At 49.2% G+C, this 26745-nt stretch overlaps 1 protein-coding gene across 1 annotated transcript in view; it reads right to left on the reverse strand.

The window, feature by feature from the left end:
* Positions 1-26745, reverse strand: part of GABBR1 (gamma-aminobutyric acid type B receptor subunit 1) — a 172191-nt gene that overhangs the window by 28672 nt on the left and 116774 nt on the right. The window contains exons 7-15 of the mRNA XM_083600595.1: positions 24399-24559; positions 18328-18462; positions 17216-17386; positions 12715-12816; positions 5454-5519; positions 4529-4720; positions 2149-2391; positions 1246-1309; positions 759-836 (exon numbers count right to left, since the gene is read on the reverse strand). Of these exons, the coding sequence (XP_083456721.1) occupies positions 759-836; positions 1246-1309; positions 2149-2391; positions 4529-4720; positions 5454-5519; positions 12715-12816; positions 17216-17386; positions 18328-18462; positions 24399-24559 (1212 nt within the window). The remainder of the gene's footprint in view (positions 1-758; positions 837-1245; positions 1310-2148; positions 2392-4528; positions 4721-5453; positions 5520-12714; positions 12817-17215; positions 17387-18327; positions 18463-24398; positions 24560-26745) is intronic.

Here is a 26745-nt window from a genome sequence, read left to right on the forward strand (position 1 = left end):
TCTATCAATCTATCTCTGTGTGTATGAGTAGTAAGAGAACCATGTATGGCACCTTTAGCTACTGGGAGGAAAGATGGGATTTAAATGCAGTAAATAAAATACACACACACAAACACAAACACACACACAGAGAGAGAGAGAGTCTAATTTTTCATTCACTTTTGTGAATAGCCACACCTATTTACAAATAAAATGAACCCAAGAAGTCAGGAAATTGAAAGTATTGTATGAACTATTTTGTATGCATTATATCCCCTTCATGGATCACTGCCTTGTCATGGCAAAGGGGCTTGAATAACTCCCAAGAAGCTATGAGCTATGCTGTGCATGGCCACTCAAGATGGACAGGTCATAGTCGAGAGTTTAGACTAAATGTGATCCACCTGGAGAAGGAACTGGCAAACCACTCCAGTATTTTGCCAAGAAAACTCCATGGACATAAAAAAGGAGAAGCTTTGAGAAGAAAGTGAGAGTTTCCAAGGCATGCTCTGATTCATGGGGTCACGGAGAGTCGAAAACGACTAAACTAAGGTTACCAGTTGTCCCCGTTTCCCGGTGACAGTCCCCGGATTTACAAATCAGTCCCCTGACAAAATTCATCTATTTAGTACGAAGTTGAAAAGTGTCCCTGGATTCATTGAAAAAAAAATCTGGTAACCTTAGTCTAAACAACAACAACATGCATTATATCACTCCTTATTTTTAGTCCTGCAAGAGTCACACAGCCGGTTGCCATGCCTAAAAGGTCAGTCTCTTACCAATCCATTTTTCATTGTTGTACCAGGAGAGATTATCCTTGGTGCTGTCGTAATACCCGATCTTCTTATAGATGCCATCTGTTGGCAGAAGGAAGCATTACATACAGTAGGGAGGTGAAGCATTGATGCTGGGTAGGAAAGTGGAACAAACCCCTAGCGGTGAAGGGGATGGGCCTGGGGCTCTCAACTTAAATTTCATGCGGATGTGGGGAGCATGGAAGGAACGGGGAGGGGGGAGAGAAAATGAGGGGAAAGCCTAAATGGATGAAGGGGGTGGGGGGAGTCCAGACCTTTGGCTGGGTGGAGAGAGAGAGAGAGAGAGGGAGAAAGAAAGGGGTGTTAAAGAAGTTAACAAATAATAAGACAATGAATAATGGGAGACTGGGATTGATCAGGAGCAGTACTGGGCCACACAGAACAGCTGCCTTGCAGGAATGTGTCAGAAGAGAAACACACACCCAGCACAACAGCAATGATCCTTGCTCACCCTGAAGCTGTTCGATGAGGGTCCAGGCCATCCGAGAGCCGCTGGCATCAAAGACCACATGTCCCTGGTGAGGAAAGGGAAAGGGAGTTGCATATTCAGTAGCTGGGCCTGGTGAGCACTTCATGTTCCCAATTCCTACAGTTATAATTTGTGGGTTGCCATCTGTTTTTATTCTGATCTTAATCTGATTTTAAGATGTATTTTAATTGATTGTTTGTTTTTATGTGTTGAATTTATTATATACTCTGCTGTTAGCCGCCCTGAGCCCGGTCCTGGCTGGGGAGGTTGGGATATGATAATAATAATAATAATAATAATAATAATAATAATAATAATAATAATAATAATTTTCAGTGCTTGTGCTTTTTCAGGGGGGTGCAGGGGTACACATACCCCTAAACATTTTGTGAATCTTTGTACTTTTGTCCATTTACTGTACAGTGGAACCTCGGGTTGCGAACGCGATCCATGCGGGAGGCACGTTCGCAACCTGCAGCATTTGCAACCCGCCGCGTCGCATCTGCACACATGCAGGACGCGATATGGTGCTTCTGCGCATACGCAAAGCGCCGAAACCTGGAAGTAACCTGTTCCAGTACTTCCGAGTTTCGGCGCGTCCATAACCTGAAAATGCGTAACCCAAAGTGTCTGTAACCCGAGGTACCACTGTATTTATTTTTCCTGATTTGAACTATAAAATGGTGGTTTTCTTGATTCAAAATGAGAGTACCCCTAAACATTTTTAAGGGAAAAAAGCACTGTGCATACTAATACAGGGTCTCCCAAGTTTCAGGGTGGCATACAAATACTGTACAGACAGACAGACAGACAGATATGTGGGCATTTCTAAACCCCAAACATCCACATTCTGCCCCAAGCAGATCAGGTTCAAGAGCCACGCACAGAGACTCCCTCAAAGGCTGAAGAGTTGAGGGCTCGGTAGATCTCATCTGTGATAGTCCTGTTGTTATAATTGAAGTCTTCCAGCCGCAGGCCCTTCTTCACCAGCTCCGTGGAGGTCTTGTTGAGTGCGAGTGCCAGGGCCCAGATGGCATCATAGGCCAGCGGAGCCTCCTGGAAACCTCCCGTCTCCTCCGGGGATTTTTCCACCCGCTTCGTCAGCTTCTCAATGAACTCCTGCGATGTCTGTAGGGGACAAAAGTGTTAAGTTGTGGGTGAACATATCAGACGACACAGCGATTCTTCAAACAGCTCTTCTTTATTCAGATGCCAGAACAGAACTGAACTGAAGGGCTCAGCCAGCCTGCTTATATAGAACTCCAGTAACTTGTTACTGTAACAACTTTCTAAAAATATCCAATCACTGAACATCACTTTCGATCCTTCATTTGCATAACTATCTACAGTATCCCCCTGCTGTCCCAGGGTGAGAACTTCAGTACATAACAAAAAGAAAGATTGAAAATGATCCCCAGACATGTAAATTATGGTTAAGGTCGGATGGATAATGTGTTGTCTCTGTATCACGATTTGATTTTGCAACAGGATTGAGCCTTAAAGTTGCAGCAAGTCTTGTTTTTCCAGGCACCCCAGTCCTTCCACCCCATGTTGACTCTATAATGGCATTTTAATGTTTTATTGTTGTATTTTAATCTGGTTTTTAAGTTGCATTTCAATCAATTTGTTTTTATATCAGTTGTTAGCCGCCCTGAGCCTGGTCTTGGCTGGGGAGGGCGGGCTATAAATAAAAGTTGTTACTATTATTATTATTATTATTATTATTATTATTATTATTATTATTAAAATACGTAAGTTAATCCTACCTAGTAAAAAAGAAAAAACCAATGGCTTCTCAAAGATCTGGTGTAAAATTCTTAAGACTGAATAAAGTTTTAAAAGTATTAACTGTCACATGAATCAACTCTCTTTAACAGACAGAAATCCATTAAGGCGAAATCTTGCTTAAAAAATCTGGGAGGGGGGAAGCGGGTTTTTAAAATTTGGTTTTCATTTATTTGGAATAGTACAAAAGTTTTCGCTCCCTTTGACAGTGTATATTGCTTTCACCATTGTCCATAACCAGCAGTTTGAGCAAACGTCTGGTTTCTGTTTTTTTTTTAAAATCACCTCTCAGCTTGAACCAGACCTCTCCAGAATTTCGCCTTGGAGCCAGCTCTCAACAACAAGAGTTAGGCTTGGGACATTTGACAACATTTGTGGCTTAGGACCCTTGACTCTACAGGACCGCCTCTCCTGGTATGCCCCGCAGAGGACCTTAAGGTCTATGAATAACCATAGTTTAGAGGTCCCAGGCCCTAAGGAAGTCAGACTATCCTCCACCAGGGCCAGGGCCTTTTCAGTGATGGCTCCGACCTGGTGGAATGCTCTGTCCCATGAGACTAGGGCCCTTCAGGATTTAACCTCCTTCCATTGGGCCTGTAAGACAGAGCTATTCCACCTGGCCTTTAATTTGAATTCAGCCTGATCTTTTATTTCCCTTCTCTTCCCTCCCCCTCCCTTTTTATGAAGATCACCCACTCTGAGACCCCACAGCTAATTCTCCCTTGACCTCCTCGCTGGCCCAAGTAGGACTCATTAAGCCAGCTAGCCCTGGGGATTATCTGATTGATTTTTGAATTTTATTGTTATTCATGTTTATATACTGAATTTTATGCTGCTTTTATAATTAAGTGATTTAAAGTGTTTTAAATTTGTTGTTAGCCACCCTGAGCCCGGTTTTTGAACCGGGAAGGGCAGGGTATAAATAAAAAATTATTATTATTTATTATTATTATTATTGATATCACCTTAGAACACCTGCAAAGTGCATTTCCTTTGCGGGCAACAAATCAAGAGCCAGCCTCTATGGCGAGGGTTTCCAAACGTCGGAGCGTGACTTCCAGGCAAGCGTAAAAACCCCAACATTTGACATTTAAAAAGGTAAAGGGACCCCTGACCATTAGGTCCAGTCATGGACAACTCTGGTGTTGCGGTGCTCATCTCGCTTTATTAGCCGAGGGAGCTGGCGTACAGCTTCCGGGTCATGTGGCCAGCATGACTAAGCCGCTTCTGGCAAACCAGAGCAGCGCACGGAAACGTCATTTATCTTCCCACCGGAGCAATACTTATTTATCTACTTGCACTTTGACGCGCTTTCAAACTGCTAGGTTGGCAGGAGCAGGGACTGAGCAACGGGAGCTCACCCCGTCGCTGGGATTTGAACCGCCGACCTTCTGATTGGCAAGTCCTAGGCTCTGTGGTTTAACCCACAGCGCCACCCACACCTCCCTATCCCCCCATGCCCTCTGAGATGCTCCCTCACCATATTGGAGATGCTGCGTGTGTTCTCTGGGTTCAACATGACAATCTCGGTGGTGATGTGGCCCTCCACGGCCTCCCTCATCTCTTCCTCGGTGCAGTTAATATTCGCATCCTTGATGCGGAACCAGTTGTCGGCGTACCAGCCAATCAGGAACCAGACGTACTTCTTCCCAAACAAGCGCTCCTTGTAGACCTGTCCCCAGTGCCGCAAGAGAGGAGAAATGAAGGTTCGCCAGTAAGTAGAGTGGTACAGCCAGGGCCATGCCATGGCTTGCATTTCATCTCAAGCCTCCTAGTGTAGGGCCATAGCAACCCCCCCCCCCAAATGCCTTTCTTAGAAAGGACTGGTCCATCAGGAGAACAAGGCTGGCATTGATGGAACAGGCTCAAATGTTTATTATTCAAGGTTGTAAAGAGATAAGTAAACTCAGGAACGCACATGGCCGTGGTGTTGTGGGGGCCATGGCAAGAAGGAGGGGGCCAAGACCTTACATGGTAATAGGAACTTACTATAACTTTCGATTTCCCAGAAATCAGGTGGTTTACAATAAATCAGGTGGTATTGTATTCTGCAAATGTATAAAAAGCTGGCTCGCTTAGAATTCAGGGCCAGACTCCGAGCATGAGCTGGTCTGTGCCTTTGTGTCCAAGCAATTGCTTCACAAAATAAAAAAATCTTTTTTCCTGCTGTCGTTTGACTCTTGCAGCGTCCGTGACGCTCCTAGTAACAGATAGGTAGGTCCTTCACCTTCACTACTACACATTCTAGGAGGAAGGCCTGTAGCTCAGTAGGTAAAGCTCTGCTTTGCCTGCTGAGAGTCGCAAGTTCAATCCCCAATATCTCTAGGTAAAGTTGGGAATGAAGGAAGCTCCTTCGCTGCAGCTTCTTGTATTCCCAGAGAGGAACCTCCGCCCTGGACACCCACCTCACAGAAGACCTTCCGCGCCTCCGTCTCATAAAAGAGTCCAACGATGATACGGGCATCTTGGCGCTGTAAGGGGAAAAGTAGGGTCAGGTGACTGGAGGGTGTTTCCGCAGAGTGAAGCGCGATCAATTACTTATCGCAGATTGATTGGTTGTATTTCTATGCCTCTTTTCGTTCAGACGAGTCCCAAAGCGGCTTACAAGCAACGGTTGACAATAACAGAGCAGAACGTCACAAATGCAGTACAAATCATATAGAAGAACTAACAAATCGTCAGCAAAACGACTGCAAATTATCAAGGAAACAATTACCGCCTATGAAACAGAACTACTAAAAATAAGGTAAGCGTCGCAATTGCAACGAAAATCGCATCACAGGATTCACAAAGTGCTACAGCATTATAAACAACAGTATTAACAACATTCCCAAAGCAGCAACCAAAAACAAACTGAGCATTGCTGAATTCATGCACACATTCTCCTCACCCCCATAACTCAAACTTTCATGTATCTTTTAACGAATTGAACATATGAGCATGGAGTTTGCTTCACACACACACAACTGAGCCAAAGGCCCATTTTGTCCAGCATCCCGGACCCTCCAAGTGTCCCTATTTTCCAGGGAAAGTCCTGGATTTACAGAAGCCGTCCCTGATTACATTTCTGATTTGATCCCAGAATGTCCCCCTTTTCCTTAGGAAGTTGCTATTTTCATCAGAGAAATGTTGGAGGGTGTGGAGTTATGTGAACCCCTTCCCCAAGCCAAGGAGATAAGTAACTTTACAACCTTTAGAAGATATCTGAAGGTAGCCCTGTATAGGGAGGTTTTTAAATGTTTAATGTTTTATTATGTTTTTATATATGTTGGAAGCCGCCGAGAGTGGCTGGGGCAACCCAGTCAGATGGGTGGGGTATTATAATAATAATAATAATAATAAGAAGAAGAAGAAGAAGAGGAAGAGGAAGAGGGACATCCCAATTTTCATCAGAGAAATGTTGGAGGGTATGGCAGCCTGTTCTCTCAGTGGCCAACCAGATGCCACTGAGAATCCCCCAAGCAAGATCTGAGCTCTCCCTGCTTATAGTTCGCTAGCTTAACGCTATGCTTCCAACAAGCAGAGGCGTAGGAAGGTCAGGTGGTACCCGGCGCGGAAAATTTCTTGTCACCCCCCCCACACACATTGACTTTTTTTTTGCCTGCAAAAATGGTTTTATGTTATTTCATATTTTCTTACAAAAGAATTAATCATCATCATCATCATCATCATCATCATCTTTTATTTATATCCCGCCCTCCCCGGCCAAAGTCAAGGTCAGGGCAGCTAACATCCAATATATAACATTGGTATAAAATCAAGCAATAGTTAAATTACCTCCCCAAAACATGTCGAAATCAAATTAAAGTCTAATTAGTTGGCTTTCCGCAGGGTTAGGGTTGGGAACAGTGAGTGCTTCACTGAATTGAAATTTCAGCCTTCATGACATAGGAAAACGGCTGAGTAAACAGCTATTTTAATGGATGAGGGTAAAGATATTAAATGATATGCATGCAATTTCATATATAGCTATATAATCTCTAGTGTAGTAAGATAAGACCTTTGGAGCAGGCATTTTCAAAAAAAGTTTTTTTATGAACGACCCTAAAAAAGGCAAAGGTAAAGGGACCCCTGACCATTAGGCCCAGTCGTGGCCGACTCTGGGGTTGTGGCGCTCATCTCGCTTTACCGGCCGAGGGAGCCGGCGTTTGTCCGCAGACAGCTTCCAGGTCATGTGGCCAGCATGACTAAGCTGCTTCTGGCAAACCAGAGCAGCGCACGGAAACGTCGTTTACCTTCCCGTCGGAAGGATACCTATTTATCTACTTGCACTTTGACGTGCTTTCGAACTGCTAGGTTGGCAGGAGCTGGGACCGAGCAACGGGAGCTCACTCTGTTGCGGGGATTTGAACCACCGACCTTCTGATCAGCCAGCCCTAGGCTCTGTGGTTTAGACCACAGCGCCACCTGTGTCCCATTATGAACCACCCTAGTAGGGCAGTAATTGTTCCTTGATAATTTGTCACACACCCCCATGATGGCACTAGGGGCGGCTCGCCCTCCTTTCCTACTCCCCTGCCAACAAGCTGCCTCTCTGAAGCAGAGGATGAAAGTGATGGTTGTTCTCCCTTGTTTGCCCCAGCAGGCAACCACTGCTCAGTGGTACGCTACTATCTCTTATTATGGGAGTGCTATTTATGAGCAATCTGAGTTAGTCTGATTCTTTCCAAAAAAAAAAATCAACCCCCAAAACCATCAAAGCTACTGGCGTCACCATCTAATTGCGGCCCTGAAATCCTGCGCTGATTGTACATTGTGCAAAGGAGAGCTTTCTTTTGTGCGCCCTGAACTTACTGCTGCACATCACGCTGGCGCACGGGGCGGCTGGCCCAATCTAGCTGCGAATTCTGCATATTTGAAGGAGACAAGGCATTTGATGAGAGAGACGCGCCGCCTCTTGCTTGGGGTTCCTGCCTCTTGCTCCTGCAGCGCGAGTGCCAATGAATCCGAAATGCAGTTTTCATTAATGTTTAATAGACCTTTCCCGAGGAGCCTGGTGATCTGAAGTCACGATGCAAAGCACCCTGTTTCTGGGGTGAGGGGAAAGGGGCCACGTTGCCTATAAGCCACCCTGGCCCCACAGGGTCCCAACCAGCAGAGGGAGCAGTCTTTGGGGTGGGCAGGAGATAAGTTCTGCACCAATCAAACAGCCCTCCCTCCAAGATATACCGTATTTTTCGCTTTATAAGATGCACCAGACCATAGGATGCACCTAGTTTTTGGAGGAGGAAAACAAGAAAAAAAATATTCTGAATCCCAGAAGCCAGAACAGCAAGAGGGATCTGGCTTCTGGGATAGCCTCTTGCTGTTCTGGCTTCTGGGATAGCCGCGCAGCCTGCATTCACTCCATAAGAAGCACACACATTTCCCCTTACTTTATAGGAGGGGGAAAGTGCGTCTTATAGAGCGAAAAATACGGTGTGTAGAGAGAGAGAGAGAGAGAGAGAGAGAGAGAGAGAGAGAGAGAGAGAGAGAGAGAGTGCTCTTGTTTTCTTCTGCAATGATAAATGCAGCCACTCGCTGACATGAAAAGGGAACAAGGCAGCTATATTCCGATTGCTGCTGCTGGATGCTTCTTGCAAGCGTTGACTGCTTGTTCTTTTTTTAAAAAGAGAAAACCCAACCCAACAGGGGATGCGAAGTGCTGCGGCAGTATCTGGCTCATTCATTCTGGTGGCATCAGTTCTCCCCTGAGCAGAAGCTGTCAGGAGGATTGGGGGTGGTGCTGTCTGTCCATCTGTCGGCTCAAGGGATGGCAGCTGCCGCCAGAACGAGAAAGGCACTGAATTTCAGGGGTGGCTTCTTTCTTCCTCACCCTGCCTTCCCCCCCCCCATGCCAGTCTCCACCAGCACGTGTGTGCGCCAGAAGCACCTACCAATCGTGATTGGCTTGGAGCATGTGGGGGCAATGTAAGCCCATCTCATAGATTATATAGATTCACTTTTTGATATACACTCTGCCTTTCCACAAAGGAAACGGCGTTCAGAGGTGCTTAGGGTGGAGAAAGTGGACGGGAGGTTTTTTTCCCTCTGTTAAAAATTTGAAGGAAGAAGAGACAAAAGAGTTGGAGAAAAGTACAGTGGTACCTCGGGTTAAGTACTTAATTCGCTCTGGAGGTCCGTTCTTAACCTGAAACTGTTCTTAACCTGAAGCACCACTTTAGCTAATGGGGCCTCCTGCTGCTGCCGTGCCGCCGGAGCACGATTTCTGTTCTCAACCTGAAGCAAAGTTCTTAACCTGAAGCACTATTTCTGGGTTAGCAGAGTCTGTAACCTGAAGCGTATGTAACCCAAGGTACCACTGTATTGAGAAAGAAGTCCATAAAAAAGTTAAATATTTAGGGATATGGTTAACATCAAGAAATATAAATATCTACAAAGAGAATTATGAAAAAGTGTGGCTAGAGATAAAAAGAAATCTAGAAATACGGAGCAGAATGAATCTCTCCCTGTTAGGAAAAAGAGCAGCAGTAAAAAGGAATGTTTTGCCAAAAATGCTATTTCTTTTCCAGTCAGTCCCAGTAATGGTGAAAGACAATTGCCTCAAAAAATGGCAGAAGGAAATTTCCAAGTTTATCTGGGGGGGCAAAAGGCCAAAGGCCCCTCTATGGAATCTACAGCAGGTTGGGATGGCCACCTACTTGGAAGACAGACAGCTAGACAGACAACCTTGTGGAAGATAAGGCTATCGCAGAGGAGGAGAGTGGCTGTTTAACTCCTGTCCTACTTGCCTGACCAAGTGCAGGGTAAACAAATATCTACAAAATTTAATCCAAAAGCGTTCCAATTATACAAGAGCAGCCATGCATTTCAAATGCAACATCCATGTTTCAATAATATATCGGTAACTTCTAGTTAAAAGCTTTCACTAACTCGCATATACAGTCGTCCCTTGGTTTTTGAACAGCGTAGTCCACAAACAACTTGGAACTCGAATGCCGCAAACCTGGAAGTAGGTGTTCTGGTTTGCGAACTTTGCCTTGGAAGCCGAACATCCGGCATGGCTTCCGTGGCTTCTGATTGGCTGCAGAACGCTCCTGCAGCCAATCAGAAGCCATGCCTCGGTTTCCGAACGTGTTGGAAGTTAAATGGACTTGCGGAACACATTCTGTTCGAAAACCAAGGCACGACTGCACTAATAAAGGAAGCATTTAATCTATTAAATCATCCCTGATCCAGGCTCGTTGGAATCTCTACGTTCTTATAATTAGAAAACTGCCACTCAGATAATGTTAACGAACGTATCTAAGAAATGTTGCATGATTTAACTCATAGTTCCTTTATCGCTCCCCGTTTCTTTCTTTTTCTTCTCTTTCCTCTGTTATGAGATTGCAAATGTATAAGTGTTACACATTGTTAAATTGTTATAAACTCTCTCTCTCTCTCCCTCTCTCTCTCCATATATATGTATACACCAAAAATCTCTGCATAGGTTTTCAAAATCTAAGGGTTGCATCCAATTAAGTTTTACTCAGGGTAGACCCACTGAAATGCATGGACCTAAGTTAGTCCTATCTATTAATTTCAAAGCATCTGCTCTGAATGGGACTAAGATTGGATGCAACCCTAACTGTAAAAAAAGCATCATTGGTAGTCAGCCAAGTAATGGGGGTTGGGACAAGGAAGCAAGAAAGTTTTGACACCCTTCCTTCCACCCGATCACCTCCCCCACATACACACACACTCTGTCACTTGGGGTAATTTAACACACTGCCACACACACACACAGCAAGGGCATTCTCAAAATTTCAGTCAATTAACCCTCCATTCCCAGGGCTAAAAAGAAAGATGGCTGTCCAGGAGGCACTACTGAGATGTTGAGTGCAGGCGGGGATACAGCATAACTCATTTCTCTAGAGGACCCTTCTTCAGCTGGTGGGTCAAGACCCACCTGCAGGACACGGTTTGATCCAAGTGGGTCTCAACAGCAGCACTATCATCCTGATTTTACACATCACTTGGGAAGACAGGCGAACTAACACCAGTGTACTGGAAGAAGCAAAGATCACCAGTGTTGAAGCAATGATTCTTCAACATCAGCTTCGTCGGTCTGGTCATGTTGTGCGGATGCCTGATGATCGTCTTCCAAAGCAACTACTCTATTCCGAACTTAAAAACGGAAAGCGTAATGCTGGTGGTCAACAAAAGAGGTTTAAAGACTGTCTCAAGGCAAATCTAACGAAATGCAGTATCAATGCCGACAACTGGGAAACACTTGCCTGTGAGCGCTCCAATTGGAGGACAGCCTATACCAAAGGTGTCATGGACTTTGAAACAAAAATTTTTTTTTTCTTTCCAGTAGCACCTTAAAGACCAACTAAGTTAGTTCTTGGTATGAGCTTTCGTGTGCATGCACACTTCTTCAGCTACACTGAAACAGAAGTTGCCAGATCCTTCTATATAGTGAGAAGGTGGGGAGGGGTATTACTCAGAAGGGTGGTGGGAATGGGTGATTGGCAGATAGCTGTGATGAGCCATTCCCACCACCCTTCTGAGTAATACCCCTCCCCACCTTCTCACTATATAGAAGGATCTGGCAACTTCTGTTTCAGTGTATCTGAAGAAGTGTGCATGCACACAAAAGCTCAAACCAAGAACTAACTTAGTTGGTCTTTAAGGTGCTACTGGAAAGAAAAAATTTTTTTTTGTTTTGACTATGGCAGACCAACACGGCTACCTATCTGTAAATGGACTTTGAAGACACTCGAATTCAGGACGCAAGGGAGAAATGTGCTAGGAGGAAGGCACGCTTGGCAAATCCACACCGTGATCAACTCCCACCAATGTCCCCACTGTGGAAGGACGTGTGGATCCAGAATTGGCCTCCACAGTCACTTATGGACTCATTGTTAAAACCGTGTTTATGGAAGACAATTTTACTTGGCTACGAGTGATCGCCAGAGTAGAAGTATCACCCTGCGGATATATGTCAAACGATTAAGAAGTGGGTCCCCAAACGCATGCTTGCGTTAAAGGTGGGCCCTGGGTCTGAAAAGGTTGACAACGCCTGCTCTAGAGGTTAGCTGAGGCCAAAGGGATGTGGCTCGTGGTTATGAACCCTCCTTGCGGCTGCCACCCAGAGCACACTTACTCGGGAGAAAGCCCCACTGAAGACACTGGAGCTTATCTTCCAGCAAAGACGTCTAGGATTCTGCTGTCCATTTGCGATATGTACACTGGGACGAAACTTTTCACAGCTCCGCACGAGCCCGTCCCTACCCCACAACAGCCTGAAGCTGTCCCAGGCAGCAAAAAGCACAGATCCGGCACGTACAAAAAGCAGAGGTTCAAAGCAATCCAAATACAGTGGTACCTCGGGTTACATACGCTTCAGGTTACTTACTCCGCTAGCCCAGAAATAGTACCTCGGGTTAAGAACTTTGCTTCAGAATGAGAACAGAAATCGTGCTCCGGTGGCGCAGCGGCAGCAGGAGGCCCCATTAGCTAAAGTGGTGCTTCAGGTTAAGAACAGCTTCAGGTTAAGTACAGACCGCTGGAACGAATTAAGTACTTAACCTGAGGTACCACTGTATCCCACCCACCCTTGTTGAAGGGGGTTTGGATGAAGCAAAGCTGAGTCTCTCTGCCCCCCCTGCCAACAGGGATCTCTAAACCTGCGGTCAGTGCGCACCCACCCCTCACACACCCCCTCGCAGCCAGGATCACCTTCAGATTCTTGACGGGCACAGCAGGGTCAGAGAAGAAGCTCTGGCGGAACGTGATCTCGATCCCGGCTTCTTTGACTCGCTCTTCCAGGTCATCCAAGGTCTATGGGAATGAAGAAGGAGGCACAGAGATAAGGAAGGAATAGGTGGTGTTGGAGGGGAACAATGGTTCAGCGTATAAGTAATGCTAAAATAGGGGATACAGTGGTGGTTAAGGATAAGGGTTTTAAAAATCAGTAGTGCACGTTCCCTGCGCTTCTACAATCTCACTGGTAAAGTACCTTTTGCAAAGGTAAAGGGACCCCTGACCATTAGGTCCAGTCGTGACCGACTCTGGGGTTGCACCGCTCATCTTGCCTTATTGGCCGAGGGAGCCGGCGTACAGCTTCCAGGTCATGAGGCCAGCATGACTAAGCCACTTCTGGCGAACCAGAGCAGTGCACGGAAACGCCGTTTACCTTCCCGCCGGAGCGGTACCTATTTATCTACTTGCACTTTGACGTGCTTTCAAACTGCTAGGTTGGCAGGAGCAGGGACTGAGCAACGGGAGCTCACCCCGTCGCGGGGATTCGAACCGCCGATCTTCGGATCGGCAAGTCCTAGGCTCTGCGGTTTAACCCACAGCGCCACCTTTTGTATCCAACAGCAAATGCAGCTTCCTGAGAATCTCTGTTTCTATTTTATTCGAAAAAATCTAGCCCCTGTGGCTGTAGGGCAATACCTGAAAAATATTCAGAAACCTTTTGTTGTTGTTGTTGGAGAGGGGACGGCTTCACTGGGCAGCAGTTCTCCATAACTCCTTTCCTCTTGCCATGGCAAACAAAACCAATTTTGTGCAAAACATAGGTGACCGCTAATTTGGCTCCTCTTAAGAGCCAAATTATGCATTATGTTAAATGTGCTTAAAAAACAACAAGGATGATGATGGTGATAAAGAAGAGGCGATGTAAGGGCTCCACCCCACCCCCAAACCAGACAGGAACTGCAGCATAGCAGTTACCAAAAAGATATCCTTTCCTTCTTGCACTGGTTTAATGAGAATCGCCCCCAAGCTATTAGCTCTCCACTGGGCTATTTGCTTGCTGTGAGTAATAGCCTGTTTGCAAGTAAAGACCTAGGCAGGGAACAGGCAGGACAGGAAAGCTAATTGACAAGAGTAGGGGAGGAGGAGGATAACAAGGAGTTTGCTGGCGATCCTTTATCAGCGAAAGACAGGCAAGAGTCTCTGGAGGAAAAGTTCTGAGCGTGAGGAGAAGTGTTTACTGTCCCAATCCCAACTCCTTTCCCAGTGCCGGATTTACGTATAAGCTGAACACTCTCTTGGGGGCCCACAACAAATTTAAAGGAGAAAAAACACCTGGATGTACATTTCCAAAATTTAAGATAAAAAACAAATTAAATAAAATCTACATAAAGCAACAGTGTTTTGTGTTGTGTAGGCTCCTAGGATGTAATGGGCCCCACCTGCTCCCTAAAACATCACTGGTTTGCTCATTTCTGTACATGGGATGCCTACATTCTGCATGGACTGGTTGCAAGGCAACATGTGCAAATGGCTTTAGAGACTTATTAGGTCCATAAATTACCATATAGCATATATTCAGCACAAAAAACAGTGACAATTTGTGGACAAAGGATAGCTGGACATATAAAGTAGCTTAGGGCCTCATCAAACCTAAATCCAGCCCTGCCCTTTCCTCACACTGAGCCATAATCTATTCACTTATTTATTTTTATCTAACACGGGGTTGGGATGTTACTGGACTCCCATCTCCCATCCATCCCAGCCAATAGGCAGGGACTGGTTCAGTCCAGAAGCTTCTGGAAGGCCACCGCTTCCCAAGTGACACAAACGTAAGCACACCTAACGCCATTAGCATAAAGTCCACAGAAAGCGATGGTGGTGGCGTTCACTGCCTAGGAAAATCCGCTGGATAAAGGGTGGTGCAGCATAGCTCAGTGGCAGAGCTTCTGCCTTGCGTGCAGAAGGTCCCAGGTTCGGTTCCTGGCATTGCCAGGTAGGGCTGCCACCCAGAAGAGCGGCTGCTGTCAATCAACGTGGTCAATACTGTGCCAGATGGCCCAGCAGTCTGACTCAGTAAAAGGCAGCTTGCTATACAGGTGTCGAAAGTAAGAATCGTGTCCTCTGTCCCCAAAATAAAAAAACAGTTTGTTTAAGCGTGCTTTCGAAAATGCATGAGTAATGTAACATGGAAGTTTGGCGCCTAACGGTACAGGAATCCGTGCTGCATTGTGAGCCTGGTGTAAATAATAATAATAATAATAATAATAATAATAATAATAATACCCCCCAAAGATTCTGTAAGAAACATGGGATGGCTTCTGTGACCAGTCACGCACTGCGACGATCAGCACAACTATGCTCAGACAAATTTTCTAAGTGGCTCTTTTTAAGGACTGAGATTAGACAAAGGGGTTTCTTCAGCAGCCGGAGAATTGCCCGGCCCTGTGGGAGCTTGTGGAAATGTACCACAATGAGACACGGAGGGCTGCAGCCCATTTGCTTATCGCGGTCCACACAAAAATAGCTTCATTAGCTTAACATTTGCATTAATGTGATGGACATGTCGGAGCGCAGCTGGTAGAAATGTTCCACTTCTTTTGTCGGTGCAATTTCCTTGTCTGAAACTGGAAGTGGTAATTCTTCTTAGGACATCTTGGAGAGGGAACAGCGCTCAGCAGAGATCTTAGATGACATTTATTAAGATTCAGTAGGAAAAAGGGACCGAGAGATATGCTTCATGCCAGAGAGAGCAGTCTAGAGGCAGACTAACAACAGCCCTGCCTCCTCCTGTTTTCGTTTTATCCATGCCTCTCCTATCTCATTCTTTTCTTCTCCTCTCTCTCTCAGCTGCCTAACTTCAGACTGGAAGCTCCTTGCAGCAGAGACCTCTCTCCTTGCTGCTTATATTACCCAGCACATTAACAGCCTGCATAATATTGATAGGTAAAAGTAAAGGGACCCCTGACCATTAGGTCCAGTAGTGACCGACTCTGGGGTTGCGGCGCTCATCTCGCTTTATTGGCCGAGGGAGCCGGCGTACAGCTTCCGGGTCATGTGGCCAGCATGACTAAGCCGCTTCTGGTGAACCAAAGCAGCACACAGAAAGCGTTTACCTTCCCACCGGAGCGGTACCTATTTATCTACTTGCACTTTGACTTGCTTTCGAACTGCTAGGTTGGCAGGAGCAGGGACCGAACAACAGGAGCTCACCCCGTCGTGGGGATTTGAACCGCCGACCTTCTGATCGGCAAGTCCTAGGCTCTGTGGTTTAACCCACAGCGCCACCCGCGTCCCATTAACAGCCTGCATAATATTGATACAATTGTACTAATCAAGCACAAGCTGATATGTTTGACGTCTTAGATCGTTTTTACTGTAATACTGTGGTTTTTAGTTTGCCTACTTCATTCTGATTCTTTTTTACTAAGATGAAAGTGAGGTTTAGAAGCACTGAAAGTAAAACAAACAAATAAGGTCTTAAAGATAACTTGGGTCTTGATAAGGACTAGAAACTTATTTTGAAAGAAAGCTGAAAGTTTCAAGGTTCTAATATTACAGTATGGTGCATGGATTTGTGTATGTTCAGGATAAAGCATCACATACGGATGAGGATTTTTAAGATGATGAACTTCAGTTGGATTGTGTTTGGAGATGATCAACCTCAAGGTTCCATGTTCAGCTCAGAGAAGGGATTTTTGTGCTATGAGACAAATAAACTCTGATAGCCTGCTGAAGTTTCGGAATCCACAAGATCAGTTCCGGTAGATAAACAACTCCTTAAAACAGCCTTTCCCAACTTGGTTCCCTCAAGATATTTTGGACCACAACATCCATCAGCCCCAGTTTGGTGTAACAACAAGGAGAGTTGCTGCCGGCACTAGAGAATAGATTGGCTCTGACACAGTATCAAGAAGATTATTGTGTTCCACAAAATATAGCCCATTTGTTTGGTGCCGCAGAACTTAATGGGAACTCTTGAAAAGCAACTCTGTTTTTGGCTGTTGCCAGAATCAATCAAATATTGGGGACTGGCGTTTGTCCGCAGACAGCTTTCCGGGTCATGTGGCCAGCAGGACTAAACTGCTTCTGGTGCAACGGGACACCATGACGGAAACCAGAGCACATGGAAACATTGTTTACCTTCCTGCCACAGTGATACCTATTTATCTACTTGCACTGGTGTGCTTTTGAACTGCTAGGTTGGCAGGAGCTGGGACAGAGCAGCGGGAGCTCACCCTGTTGCTGGGATTTGAACCGCCGACCTTCTGATCAGCAAGCCCAAGAGGCTCAGTGGTTTAGACCACAGCACCACCCATTCCCCTATCAAATCTGTGGTCCTTTTAAGTGCTTAAGCAGCACCGCTGTCTGGTTTTTTTTTTTGGGGGGGGAGGGTTGGGCAATGCTGCAGGATGTCCCAGGATGCCCGAAAGGTGTGTCAGGTGGGGGATTTCTGCTCAGGGCTGGGGTCTCTCCATACCGAGGTGAACACCTCTGTGGTCTGCTGTATGGTGGCGATCTTGGTCCAGCTCCACTTCTTGAAGAGCTGCACGCGGGTGGGGTTGTGCAGAGTGGCGGACGGGTGCGTGCGGAAGAAGGTGGGGAAGCGCTGGCGGTTGGAGAGGGCTGGAGAGCTGGAGCCGTAGGACAGCTGCAAGGAAAGGAGGAAGAGACGGGAAACAGGGCTTTAAAAGGCTGAGACCGCCTCATTCAGTCTATGGGTTCAAAGTTTCCCACCCATCGTTAACTCTGGCACAGAGACACCACCCAACCCTTCAAATCACAGAATCAGGAAGGGATCACGAGGGTCATCTAGTCCAACCCCCTGCAATGCAGGAATCTTTCACCCAACGTGGGACTTGAACCCACGGCCCTGAGATTAAGAGTCCCATGTTCTGCCGACTGAGCTATCCCTCAGGGCCTTGCTCTCAAACCTGCTTTCTAGAGGTGCTGGCGGTGGATGCCAGACACTTCCAGGTGGCCTGTTTATTGAAGATTCTTCCTGATTTGTTTGCAGGGGGGGTTAGATCAGGAACGGATAAAACCTTTGGCAGCCCAAGGGCCGCATTGTCTTCCGAGGGCCAATGGCGGGTAGCACCACACCTGCTATTTAACATGCATTCGCTCTGATTTGTTTTGCGGGGGTGTTAGAGGACGTTGCGTCAAAGCAAGCGCCGCTTCCCATATTTCCAACATGTTTTCTTGCCACTTTCCTTACTGCAAACAATCCGGTCGTTTTTTCTTTGTTGCACAAGACCTTCTAAACAGCTATAATGGTTTAACCCCAATCGGCTGGTGGGTGACTGAATCCCACCGAAAATGTGTGACTGTCTGGAAGCACCCACTGTGGAGGTCCCACCCCCGCAGAGAAGCTTCACCTGGAAACCTTATCTCCCAATCCCAGGCGTGCGCTGTGCTAGCTTAGTGTCTACAGAAGTGCACTCTGCACACGCTCAGAGGTACTCTCGCCACAGCTTCCAGTTCTGAAAACAGGTTGCTGAGCTGAACCCTGCTTCGTGGGGAGACCCCCACGAAAATCCACAGGCACCACACACACACACAAACGGATACACGAAGTGCAAGTATGCTCACCACAATCAGGTTCCACATGCGTGCTGCTTCGGCCACCAGGGTGGAGACGCTGCTGCAGCCTGGCATGAGGATGATCTTGATGGGGTCATTGTAGAGGAGCTCGTAGAGGAATTTGGTGGCCACGCCTGGTTCGCACTGCACGGAGCGGGGCGGACAGAGAACAAATCCCATCACAAAGGTGGCAAGGTATATCCCTAACCTGCACGCAAACACTCCCGACACACTCAGGGAAACAAATCCAGGAGACAGCTGGGAGGAAAGGCTAAAATCACATACTAGGCATTGTACACGACGCGGACGCAGGACGTGGCTCCTGTCCAAAAGAGCTGCCGTCGACTTAGCAGGCATGGAAGGTCAGTGCTTGAGAAGGCAGCGGTGGAGACAGGATGGGAAAGGGTCAGGTGGCCGTGAAAATTTGGGCAAGGCGATGTGCCATGGGATGAAAGAAGCTTTGCTAGCAAAATGGATCTGCAGGGTGGAGAAGGGAGCTTGACGAAGAGAGAGGTGAAAGGCCCTGGGGGTGTGGGGACTGTGGCTCAGTGATAACTAGCACATGATGCTGTGCATGTAAAAAGTTCAATCCCCAAAACAGTGCATTACTGACTGAGACAGACTAATAGTTCCCTGTGTTCCTGGGGGTGCAACACTAACCTGCACTCTCAGGCAAGGGCTCAACTGTGTTTCCTCAGTTTCACTCCTATGGCTGGTGAGAGGGAGAGGGAGAGCTGCAGATGAGCTTCCCCCTCTCAAATGCCTTCTTTTCCTATCCCCACCCTATGAAAACAGCGTAAACATCTGGAGAGGCCTCAAGTGCTCAGGGCTTAAGGAACAAGGCCAAGAGCGGTGGACCAGAGTGCTTGGCTTGATGCAGGAACCGGGAAGGAAATCTATTTTCCTTTAAACAGGCCATCTACACATCTGCCCTGAGCAGTAAGGGATATGTGAGGCTGGGGGCAGAATTGTCCCTCTGTTTGCAAAAACGTAAGATGACAAAGCCAGACCCTGTGCAGGTTTTTCAACAGCTGCTGAGATTTTGACGGATGGGTTTCCTCCTCCCTTAGGTCTTGTATGGGGCTGGTTTGCCCACCTTTCTGTTGCCATCGTGCAAAAGGAAAGGTGGGGCAGGAGGAAACGCAGGCCAAGGCGTTGCATAACAAGGGATGTTTTTTTCTTGCCAAGGGGCCCATCTCCTCCTGCACTGGTCCTGCTATTAATGGCCCGTGGGAGGGCTGTCCCTGCATCCCTTCTTCCACCAGCACAGCATAATGGGAGACCACCCTCCCCTGCCAATTGGGATTGGAGATATCCTGTCCCTGACCATGGAGGCTCCATTCTTCGACACCACAAGCAGGCACAGAACAACGTGGCCTGCCGGCGTTCTGAGCAGCAGCTTGGGGAGGCAGGTTCCCAAATATAGCTGCCAATTTACCCTCCGCTTCCGAAGGACTTAAAGAGGCAACGAACGCCTTTCTCCCTTTCTGTGCAGCTAAGATCTTCCCACACACCCCACCTGACCTCCGCCCTGCTGCGTTGCACTTTCTCTCTTTCTCTTTGGGCAAATATACTAGGCATCCCACCCTCTACTTCTCCCCCCATTCCAAGAACCGCCAGGGCTGCCCATCCTGCTCCTGGCTGTGCGCCTCCACCGCAAGGGGATGATGAATTATTCAGGGCATAGCCGCCCGGGAAAGAGGATCAGTTTCCATGGCAACCCCATCGCAGGCGCTGCCACGGCAACCTGTCAGCGCCAGGGAGCGGGGCTTCAATTGGGAGGGAACAAAGGGAGGAACGCGGGGCGCAGGGCGGGTGGGGGACCAGGAAGCACCCAGGGTAGCCAAAGAGAGAGGATATAAAAGCATCAGCACAGCAAAGGCAGCTTTTTTCGGGGTGGGGGTGGGATTGATGCACATGCGTGGGAGGAGGGACAGACGAGACCACAGAGATTGACTGAGGGGCGGATGGATGAGTGGCTGTGAATTCGGGGATCGGGCACGGAACAGAGCAGCGCTTCTGGAAACGATGGCTGGGGACAAGGAAACGGGCAGGACAGACGGAGAGGCGACAGACTCGGTTTTGTGGGGGCGCTTAGGGTGAGGTGCACAGCGCTGGATGTGGAAGGAACACGCCACTTCTGGCAAGAAGCGTGGGCAGAGCCAGACAGAGAGTGGGAGGGCACGTGTGTTCGTGGAAGGCGGAGTGGCCATGGAATGGGCACCGGGAGCCGATTCGGCTTTCCATAGTCTGCCCGTTGCTTGCACCTGCAAGTGAAGGGGATGAGCGGCTGTAGCGTTTCAGGGACTCCCCACAGGAATTTAATTTCATTTATTAAATTTGTGTGCCACCCATCCTCCACTGATCTCGGGGGGCCTTTTGCAGCAGAATAACACACAGCCCATAATAGAAGAGCAAAAAACTGTGACAGCAGGATGCTGGGCTCCATGGGCTACATTCCCGAAAGGCTCTTCTTACGTCGAAAACATGAGCCGCAAACTCAAGTCTGCTGCAATATGGGCCTTCTTGGAAAAGATGCACACACACAGAGAGAGGTCTGTCTTTACCTATGACCATGCTCAGGGCAATGCAAGCAATCTACAGGCACCTGCCACTCAGAAAGCCAAAGGTACGTATACTCCAGCAGATGCCATCTCCCAGTTTGGGGAGATGAGGAAATGCGGCCTGGTTTTATTGCAACCTGGGAAACAGAGAACTACAATTCAATGGCCTTTCCAGTACTACCAGTGAAAGCCAAAGAGCTTGGCAATAAGAACAATGGCATGGCTTCCTCCCAGGCCCTGCTTGGCTGTGATGAAACCCTAGAAGGCTGAAGCCGTACAGTGAGAGCTCCTCTCTCCCCTTGTGTTGCCAGTTGGGTTCCTCTTCTTGTTCTTGACCTCTGGCACATTTCGATGCTCAGAGAAAACTGGTGACGCAAACAGAAGAAGGGCCTGCAGGATCAGGCCAACAGCCCACCTAGGTCATCAAATCAGAGGCGTGTGGGAAATCCGCACGCAGGACCCAAACAAAAGAATCCTTTTCCCTCCTGAGGTTTGCAGCAACTGGTGTTTAGAAACACGGCTACCCCTGGACATTAGTAGAGGGAGGTGTCTTGCTGCTATCCTGAAAGTCATTGAACATAGAAGACAGAAGTGTGAAGAGCTGGGTGGGTGTTGAGGAGCATGGGTGAACTGCTAACAGGTATGAATGCACGTATTGGAAACCAGACAGGATTGTCACCTGAAGAATGGCACAAGGTACATTAAAGAGGGAACACCAGCCCCGTTGAGAAAGGGGCCGTAGCGCAGCAGGAGAGCATTTTGCTTTGCAAGCAGGAGGTCGCAGGTTCAATCCCTGGTGCCTCCAGGTAAGACTACAAACGGCTCCCTGTCTGAAACCCTGAAGAGCGGCTGCCAGTCAGTGTTTTTGTCCCCTGTTGGAAACTCTGGAGACCCCCCTGAGAGCCAGCATAGATGGTACTGAGCTCGGCAAGCCAAATGGTCTGACTCAGAACGAGGACGCTTCCGATGTTCCTGTAAACACACGGCGGGCACAAACGCACAACAGGCAGAGTGAATGAGTACACAGAGGCATGAATGCACAGGGAAAGAAAACAAAAAACAAGAACGGGAGAGAAAGAGAGAGCACGTGGCAAAATCTGGCTGTACAAACCACCATGCTGTTTGCCTGTGGAATCAAATTGGACAGAGCCTTTGGTTGCCGTTCCATTGCATTCGTACCTAAATGGCTAAGTCCCACTTGCGCAGGACACCGACTTAGAACAACGTATATGCAAATATACAGTAAAGCAGTTAGAGAGGGAGAGGGCAGCATGCCTGAGAAGGCTGAGCTCGAGGCCCAGATCTGCCTGCAACGGTACTGGCAGCTCAGGGGGAGACCCTGGGACAGGTTCCCAGTTCAGGCAAGACCTGGGCCAAGTTAGACGTCCTGCCTTGGACAGTTTGCCTTTTGAGGATGCATGCAGTGCCTTCTAGCTTTGCACACCCCTCTTAATTCTGTCTCATACTGGCTGTGACACACACACACACACACACACACACAATCCTGGAGCGGGAAAATTCATTTATGACTTTGGTTCAAAAGGTACCTCTAGGAAAGAAAGAACTGACAGGGTTAAACAAATGCTGGGATTCTTCCACCGCCCTCCACCTCCTGCCGCCATAACTCCTTGTTGAATTCTCTTCAATTTCTAACCTTGGATCCCCATTCCCACCACTGGGTAAATTGGCTGGGGATATAGTTGGACTGCAACTCCCATTATCCCCAGCCCACTTAGCCAGTGGTAGGAATGATGGGAGTTGTAGTCCAGCAATGTATGGAGACCCAAGGTTAAAGAAGAGTACTCTTAACAGAGGTCAGCAATCCCAGAAACAAGCTTTAATCAAGCTCACGGCTCTAGGAAGAGGCAACGGAGAGCCAAGGGCAGGTGAGCTTCACCTGGGCTGTGGCTCAGTGGAAGAGCATCTGCTTGAGAGGCAGAAGGTTGCAGGTGGTCCCATCCCTGCCATTGCCAGGTGAGGCTGGGAACATCCCCTGCCTGAAACCCTGGAGAGATGCTGCCAGACAGTGCAAACAGCACTGAGTCAGAGGAACCAATAGTCTGACTCGGAATAAGGCAGCTCCTGGTGCTCCCTCTCAAATGGACCACTTGCCCTCCTGCAATCTCTACCCCAGGAAACCGATCCACATTGGCACTGGCGACCACCCACCTTGGTGCCACATCATCCCATCTCCCACCCCTAGGACCTCTCGTTTGGATCCCAATCCAAGAGACAGTCTCCCCCTTAGAGACCACCAAAGTAGCCATCGCCCACAGTCTGGTCCATATTGCCAGAGGGGAAACCAACACACAGAGAGGATTCCTTCTGTAGCCCTGGCACACAGGATTCCATTGACACCAACAGATCTAACGCTGCTCCTCCCATAGCCACAAACAGTAGCACCATCCATGCATGCTGATCCTTCCATTTCCTTGACAGAAGCGAGGTCCGGCATCTCCCCAGCTTCCCCACCTTGCAAGGAAAAAAGCATGGGGCGGGGGGAGCACATCTCCCTATGCCTCCTTCTGTCCACACCATCAGTGGGTCACCTGGTAAGTCTCAACAAGAATCTTCCTCTCGTGCAACCTGCCTTGCATCAACGTCCCTGGAAGCCCCCCCCCCCCGCTTCCCACCAGCTCCACTTCTAATCGCGGCCCCCAGGACTCTTCTCCCACTGCATGCACTGCTGAGACTGCTTCTTCCCTTTGCAGACTTCTTGCCTCCCTTTTCACCTTGACTGCTGCTGCCATGTTGGGCCAATCACCCCACTTTGCAACCCTGGCTTGCATCTCTCCCAAAGCCCCGATGTATCTCTGTGGCACGTCCCTCACTCCCAGCACCCCCTTTCCACGTGGAGCCCACCAAACCTCCCCATGCCCAGTTTCCCCCCAGCCCTCTCTGCCTTCCTCTCTTGGCAGCTGATGGGACCGCAAGGTTCTCTGTCCAAAGGAGATGCTCTGGTCCCACATGAAAGGTGAGGGGGCAGGAGGGACCATCCGCGGCACTGCCCCGTTCAAGCTTGCATCCCTCCGGCCTTGGCCAGCTCCCTCGCCCCTCACCTCCCAGCTCTCATGGGGTGCTGGCTGGCGGTCTTGACACCTTCCCACACATCTGATTCCTACTTTCAAGGTCTTTTCATCCATCCCTTCTCCCAGGGGCGTTCTAGTGGGAAGGATGGACAGCCCTTGGACAGCGCAGCCTGGGCTCTCCGTGCCCCTGTAGAATCTGCGAGGGAGTGGGCGGAAGGATGCAGACCAGCCCCAGCACCTCAGTTACTCCTGTGAGTCCATCCAGCCAGGGCTCACTTCGCTGCACTTGCACCAGGAGCTGCACCACCAACCCCTGCCGATGCCCCCCATCCTGCCCGTCCAGTGTGATGGGATGTCGCCGTCCCCCCGTCCCCCAGCCTCCAGAGCCTCTCATCCCCGCAGCGATGCCCACGTGTCGCCCCCTGAACGGGCCGGGGGCGCTTGGGAGGGTGGGGTAAGGCTGGGACGGGTCGCGACGTCGTCTCACCTCGCTGTCGCGGTGGTCGAGGCGCAGCTCGTAGTCGGGCAGGATGTCCCTACGGCTGTTGACGTCGTCGAGGGCCATCTGGGCCGAGGGCAGGCAGGCTTGGCCCCCGGGCCACCCGCCGGTCATGGGGAAGAGCGCGCCGATGTGCAGCCTCTTCTTGCCTGCGCCCAGCGGGGGAGAGAGCAAGAGCCAGCCCGTGAGCACCAGCAAGGCCGCCTGGGCACCCCCGGCGGGGCGCGGGCCGGGCCAGGCCATGGTGTGCGGCCGGCCGGAGGTCAGGGGCGGCGGCGGCGCTGGCGGCGAGGGCGCGCGGCGGCGGCGCTGGCTGCACTGTGCGGCGGCGGCGAGGGCGCCAGAGCCGGCTCCTCCATGGCGCTGCCCGGCGTCGGTGCTGCAGTGAGCGAGCGGGCGAGCGAGCCAGCCGAGGGGGGAGGGGAGGAGGAGGGAGGAGGAGGAGGAGGAGGGAGAGCGGGGAGGGGAGGGGGAGGAGGAGGGAGAGAGGGAGGGGGCTAATGTCAGCGCGGAGCCGGCGTTACTCCGGGGCTGGGGAAGGGGGTTGCGATGAGAGCCCACCGCGGCGCCACGTCCCGGCGCAAAGGGGTGGGGATGGGGACCAGGGCAAGCGAGGCGAGGGAGGTAGAGGCCGAGGAGGCGGTGGAGGAAGGAGAGGGAGAGGGGGGCCACAGGAGGAGGTGTGGGGAAAGATGGGGGTGATGGAGAAGAGAGAGGGGTGGAGGACAGGGGATATGGAAACAACTTGGGATGATGGAGAGAAACGGGAAAGGAAGGACGGGGCGCTGGTGGAGAGCAGGGAAAGTGGCAGGGTGATGGAGGGATGGGGAAGTCAGGTGAAGGAAGCGGGGAGCACAGGTGTGCGTGTCTGGGTGCGGGGAAGAGATGGAGGAGCAGAAGACATCCAGGGATGGGTGGAGGAAGGCTAGAGGCGCTCAGGGGTGGAGAACTTGAAAGGTATAGATTGGGAAGGGAGGAAGGATCAGAATAGAAATCAAAGAGGGGTGGATGGGAATGAGGGGCAAAGAGTTGGGGTGAGGAGGAGGGGGAAATGGCCTGTAGTGATGGAGCAAGAGCACGTGGTGGAGGAGCGCTAGGAGATTGTGGGGAAGTGAGAATAGGATGGAGAGAAAGGGAAGGAGGCAGGGAAAACTGCCTGGTAAGAAAAGATGTTTGGATGGAGACTCAGAGCGAAGAGGCAATGGAGGCCCAAAGGATGAAAAGTCAGGGGAAGATGGAGAGAAAGAGGCAGGTGGAGAAAAACAGAAGTGGATGGATGATCAGAGAGAGGGCGGGCATACTAAAAAGAGGAAGACTAGAAGGACCTCAGGCTAGCTCCAGGTCTTGCTGGGGTCCAGCTCCCATGAACATTGACCATGATGGGTGGAGCTGATGGGAGTTGGAAACCGGCAACCTCTGGAGAGCCACAGGTGACCCACATCCCTGTGTTGAGGGGATGGAGAAGAGGCTGGTGTAAAGAGTCAGTGAGGAGAAGATGCATGGAGGTTTGTGGAAGGAGGTGGCACAGGCCTAAAGTATGGAGGAGAAAGATGGTGAGGGCAGAGATGAGAGAGGGAGAGATGGATTGAAGGGGTGGAAAAGCAGCTGGTGGCGAAGCCGGGCAGAAAGGGAGTAGACGAGACAGGGAAAGATGGACCTGGGGTTGAGAGCTGGGCTGCTACAGGAAGGGAGGGAAACTGACAGGGATGCAGAGATTCAGAGAGAGGAAACACAGCGATGGGGTCAAGGATGAAGGAGGGTTGAAGAAGAAGCTGGTGAAAGGTGCCTCCAGACTCTCCCTGTTTTTCTGGAGGGAGTCACTCACATCCCGGTTTGCGCTATCAACGTGGATGGAAGGAGTTTGTTGCCCTAACAAGTCCACTTTTTAAAAAAAGAAGAAGAATTGGGAGGTTTTTTTTGTAGTTTGGGAAAGTGATGGGGGAAATTCACTGAAAAGTGTGGAGTGAGCAAATGTCTAACAGGAAGACACAGAAATTAAATGGACGCAAGCAAATCAGGAGTAGCGCTCATTGTCACATAACTGCCCCACAAACAGATCTGAACTAATGCTCAGTGAAGCCTGGATGTAAGGCATTTCCGGACGGACAAGCTGTTGGGCATTGTTTGCAAGGAGATTAGATGACACACTGGCTATTTAATGAGCGTTCACTCTGATTTGTTTGTCCGGAGGGTGGACGACGACATTGCATCCAAGCAAATGTCACTCCACTTGCCTTATCACAAGAGTCCGATCTTCTCGGGAATCAGGGTTTCATTTCATTTACCTATTTTTGCACAAGAGTTCCCGTAGTTGTGCAACCTGAACTTGCTGATA

Source organism: Podarcis filfolensis, assembly GCF_964270895.1.
Source record: "Podarcis filfolensis genome assembly, chromosome: 2".
Taxonomy (NCBI): domain Eukaryota; kingdom Metazoa; phylum Chordata; class Lepidosauria; order Squamata; family Lacertidae; genus Podarcis; species Podarcis filfolensis.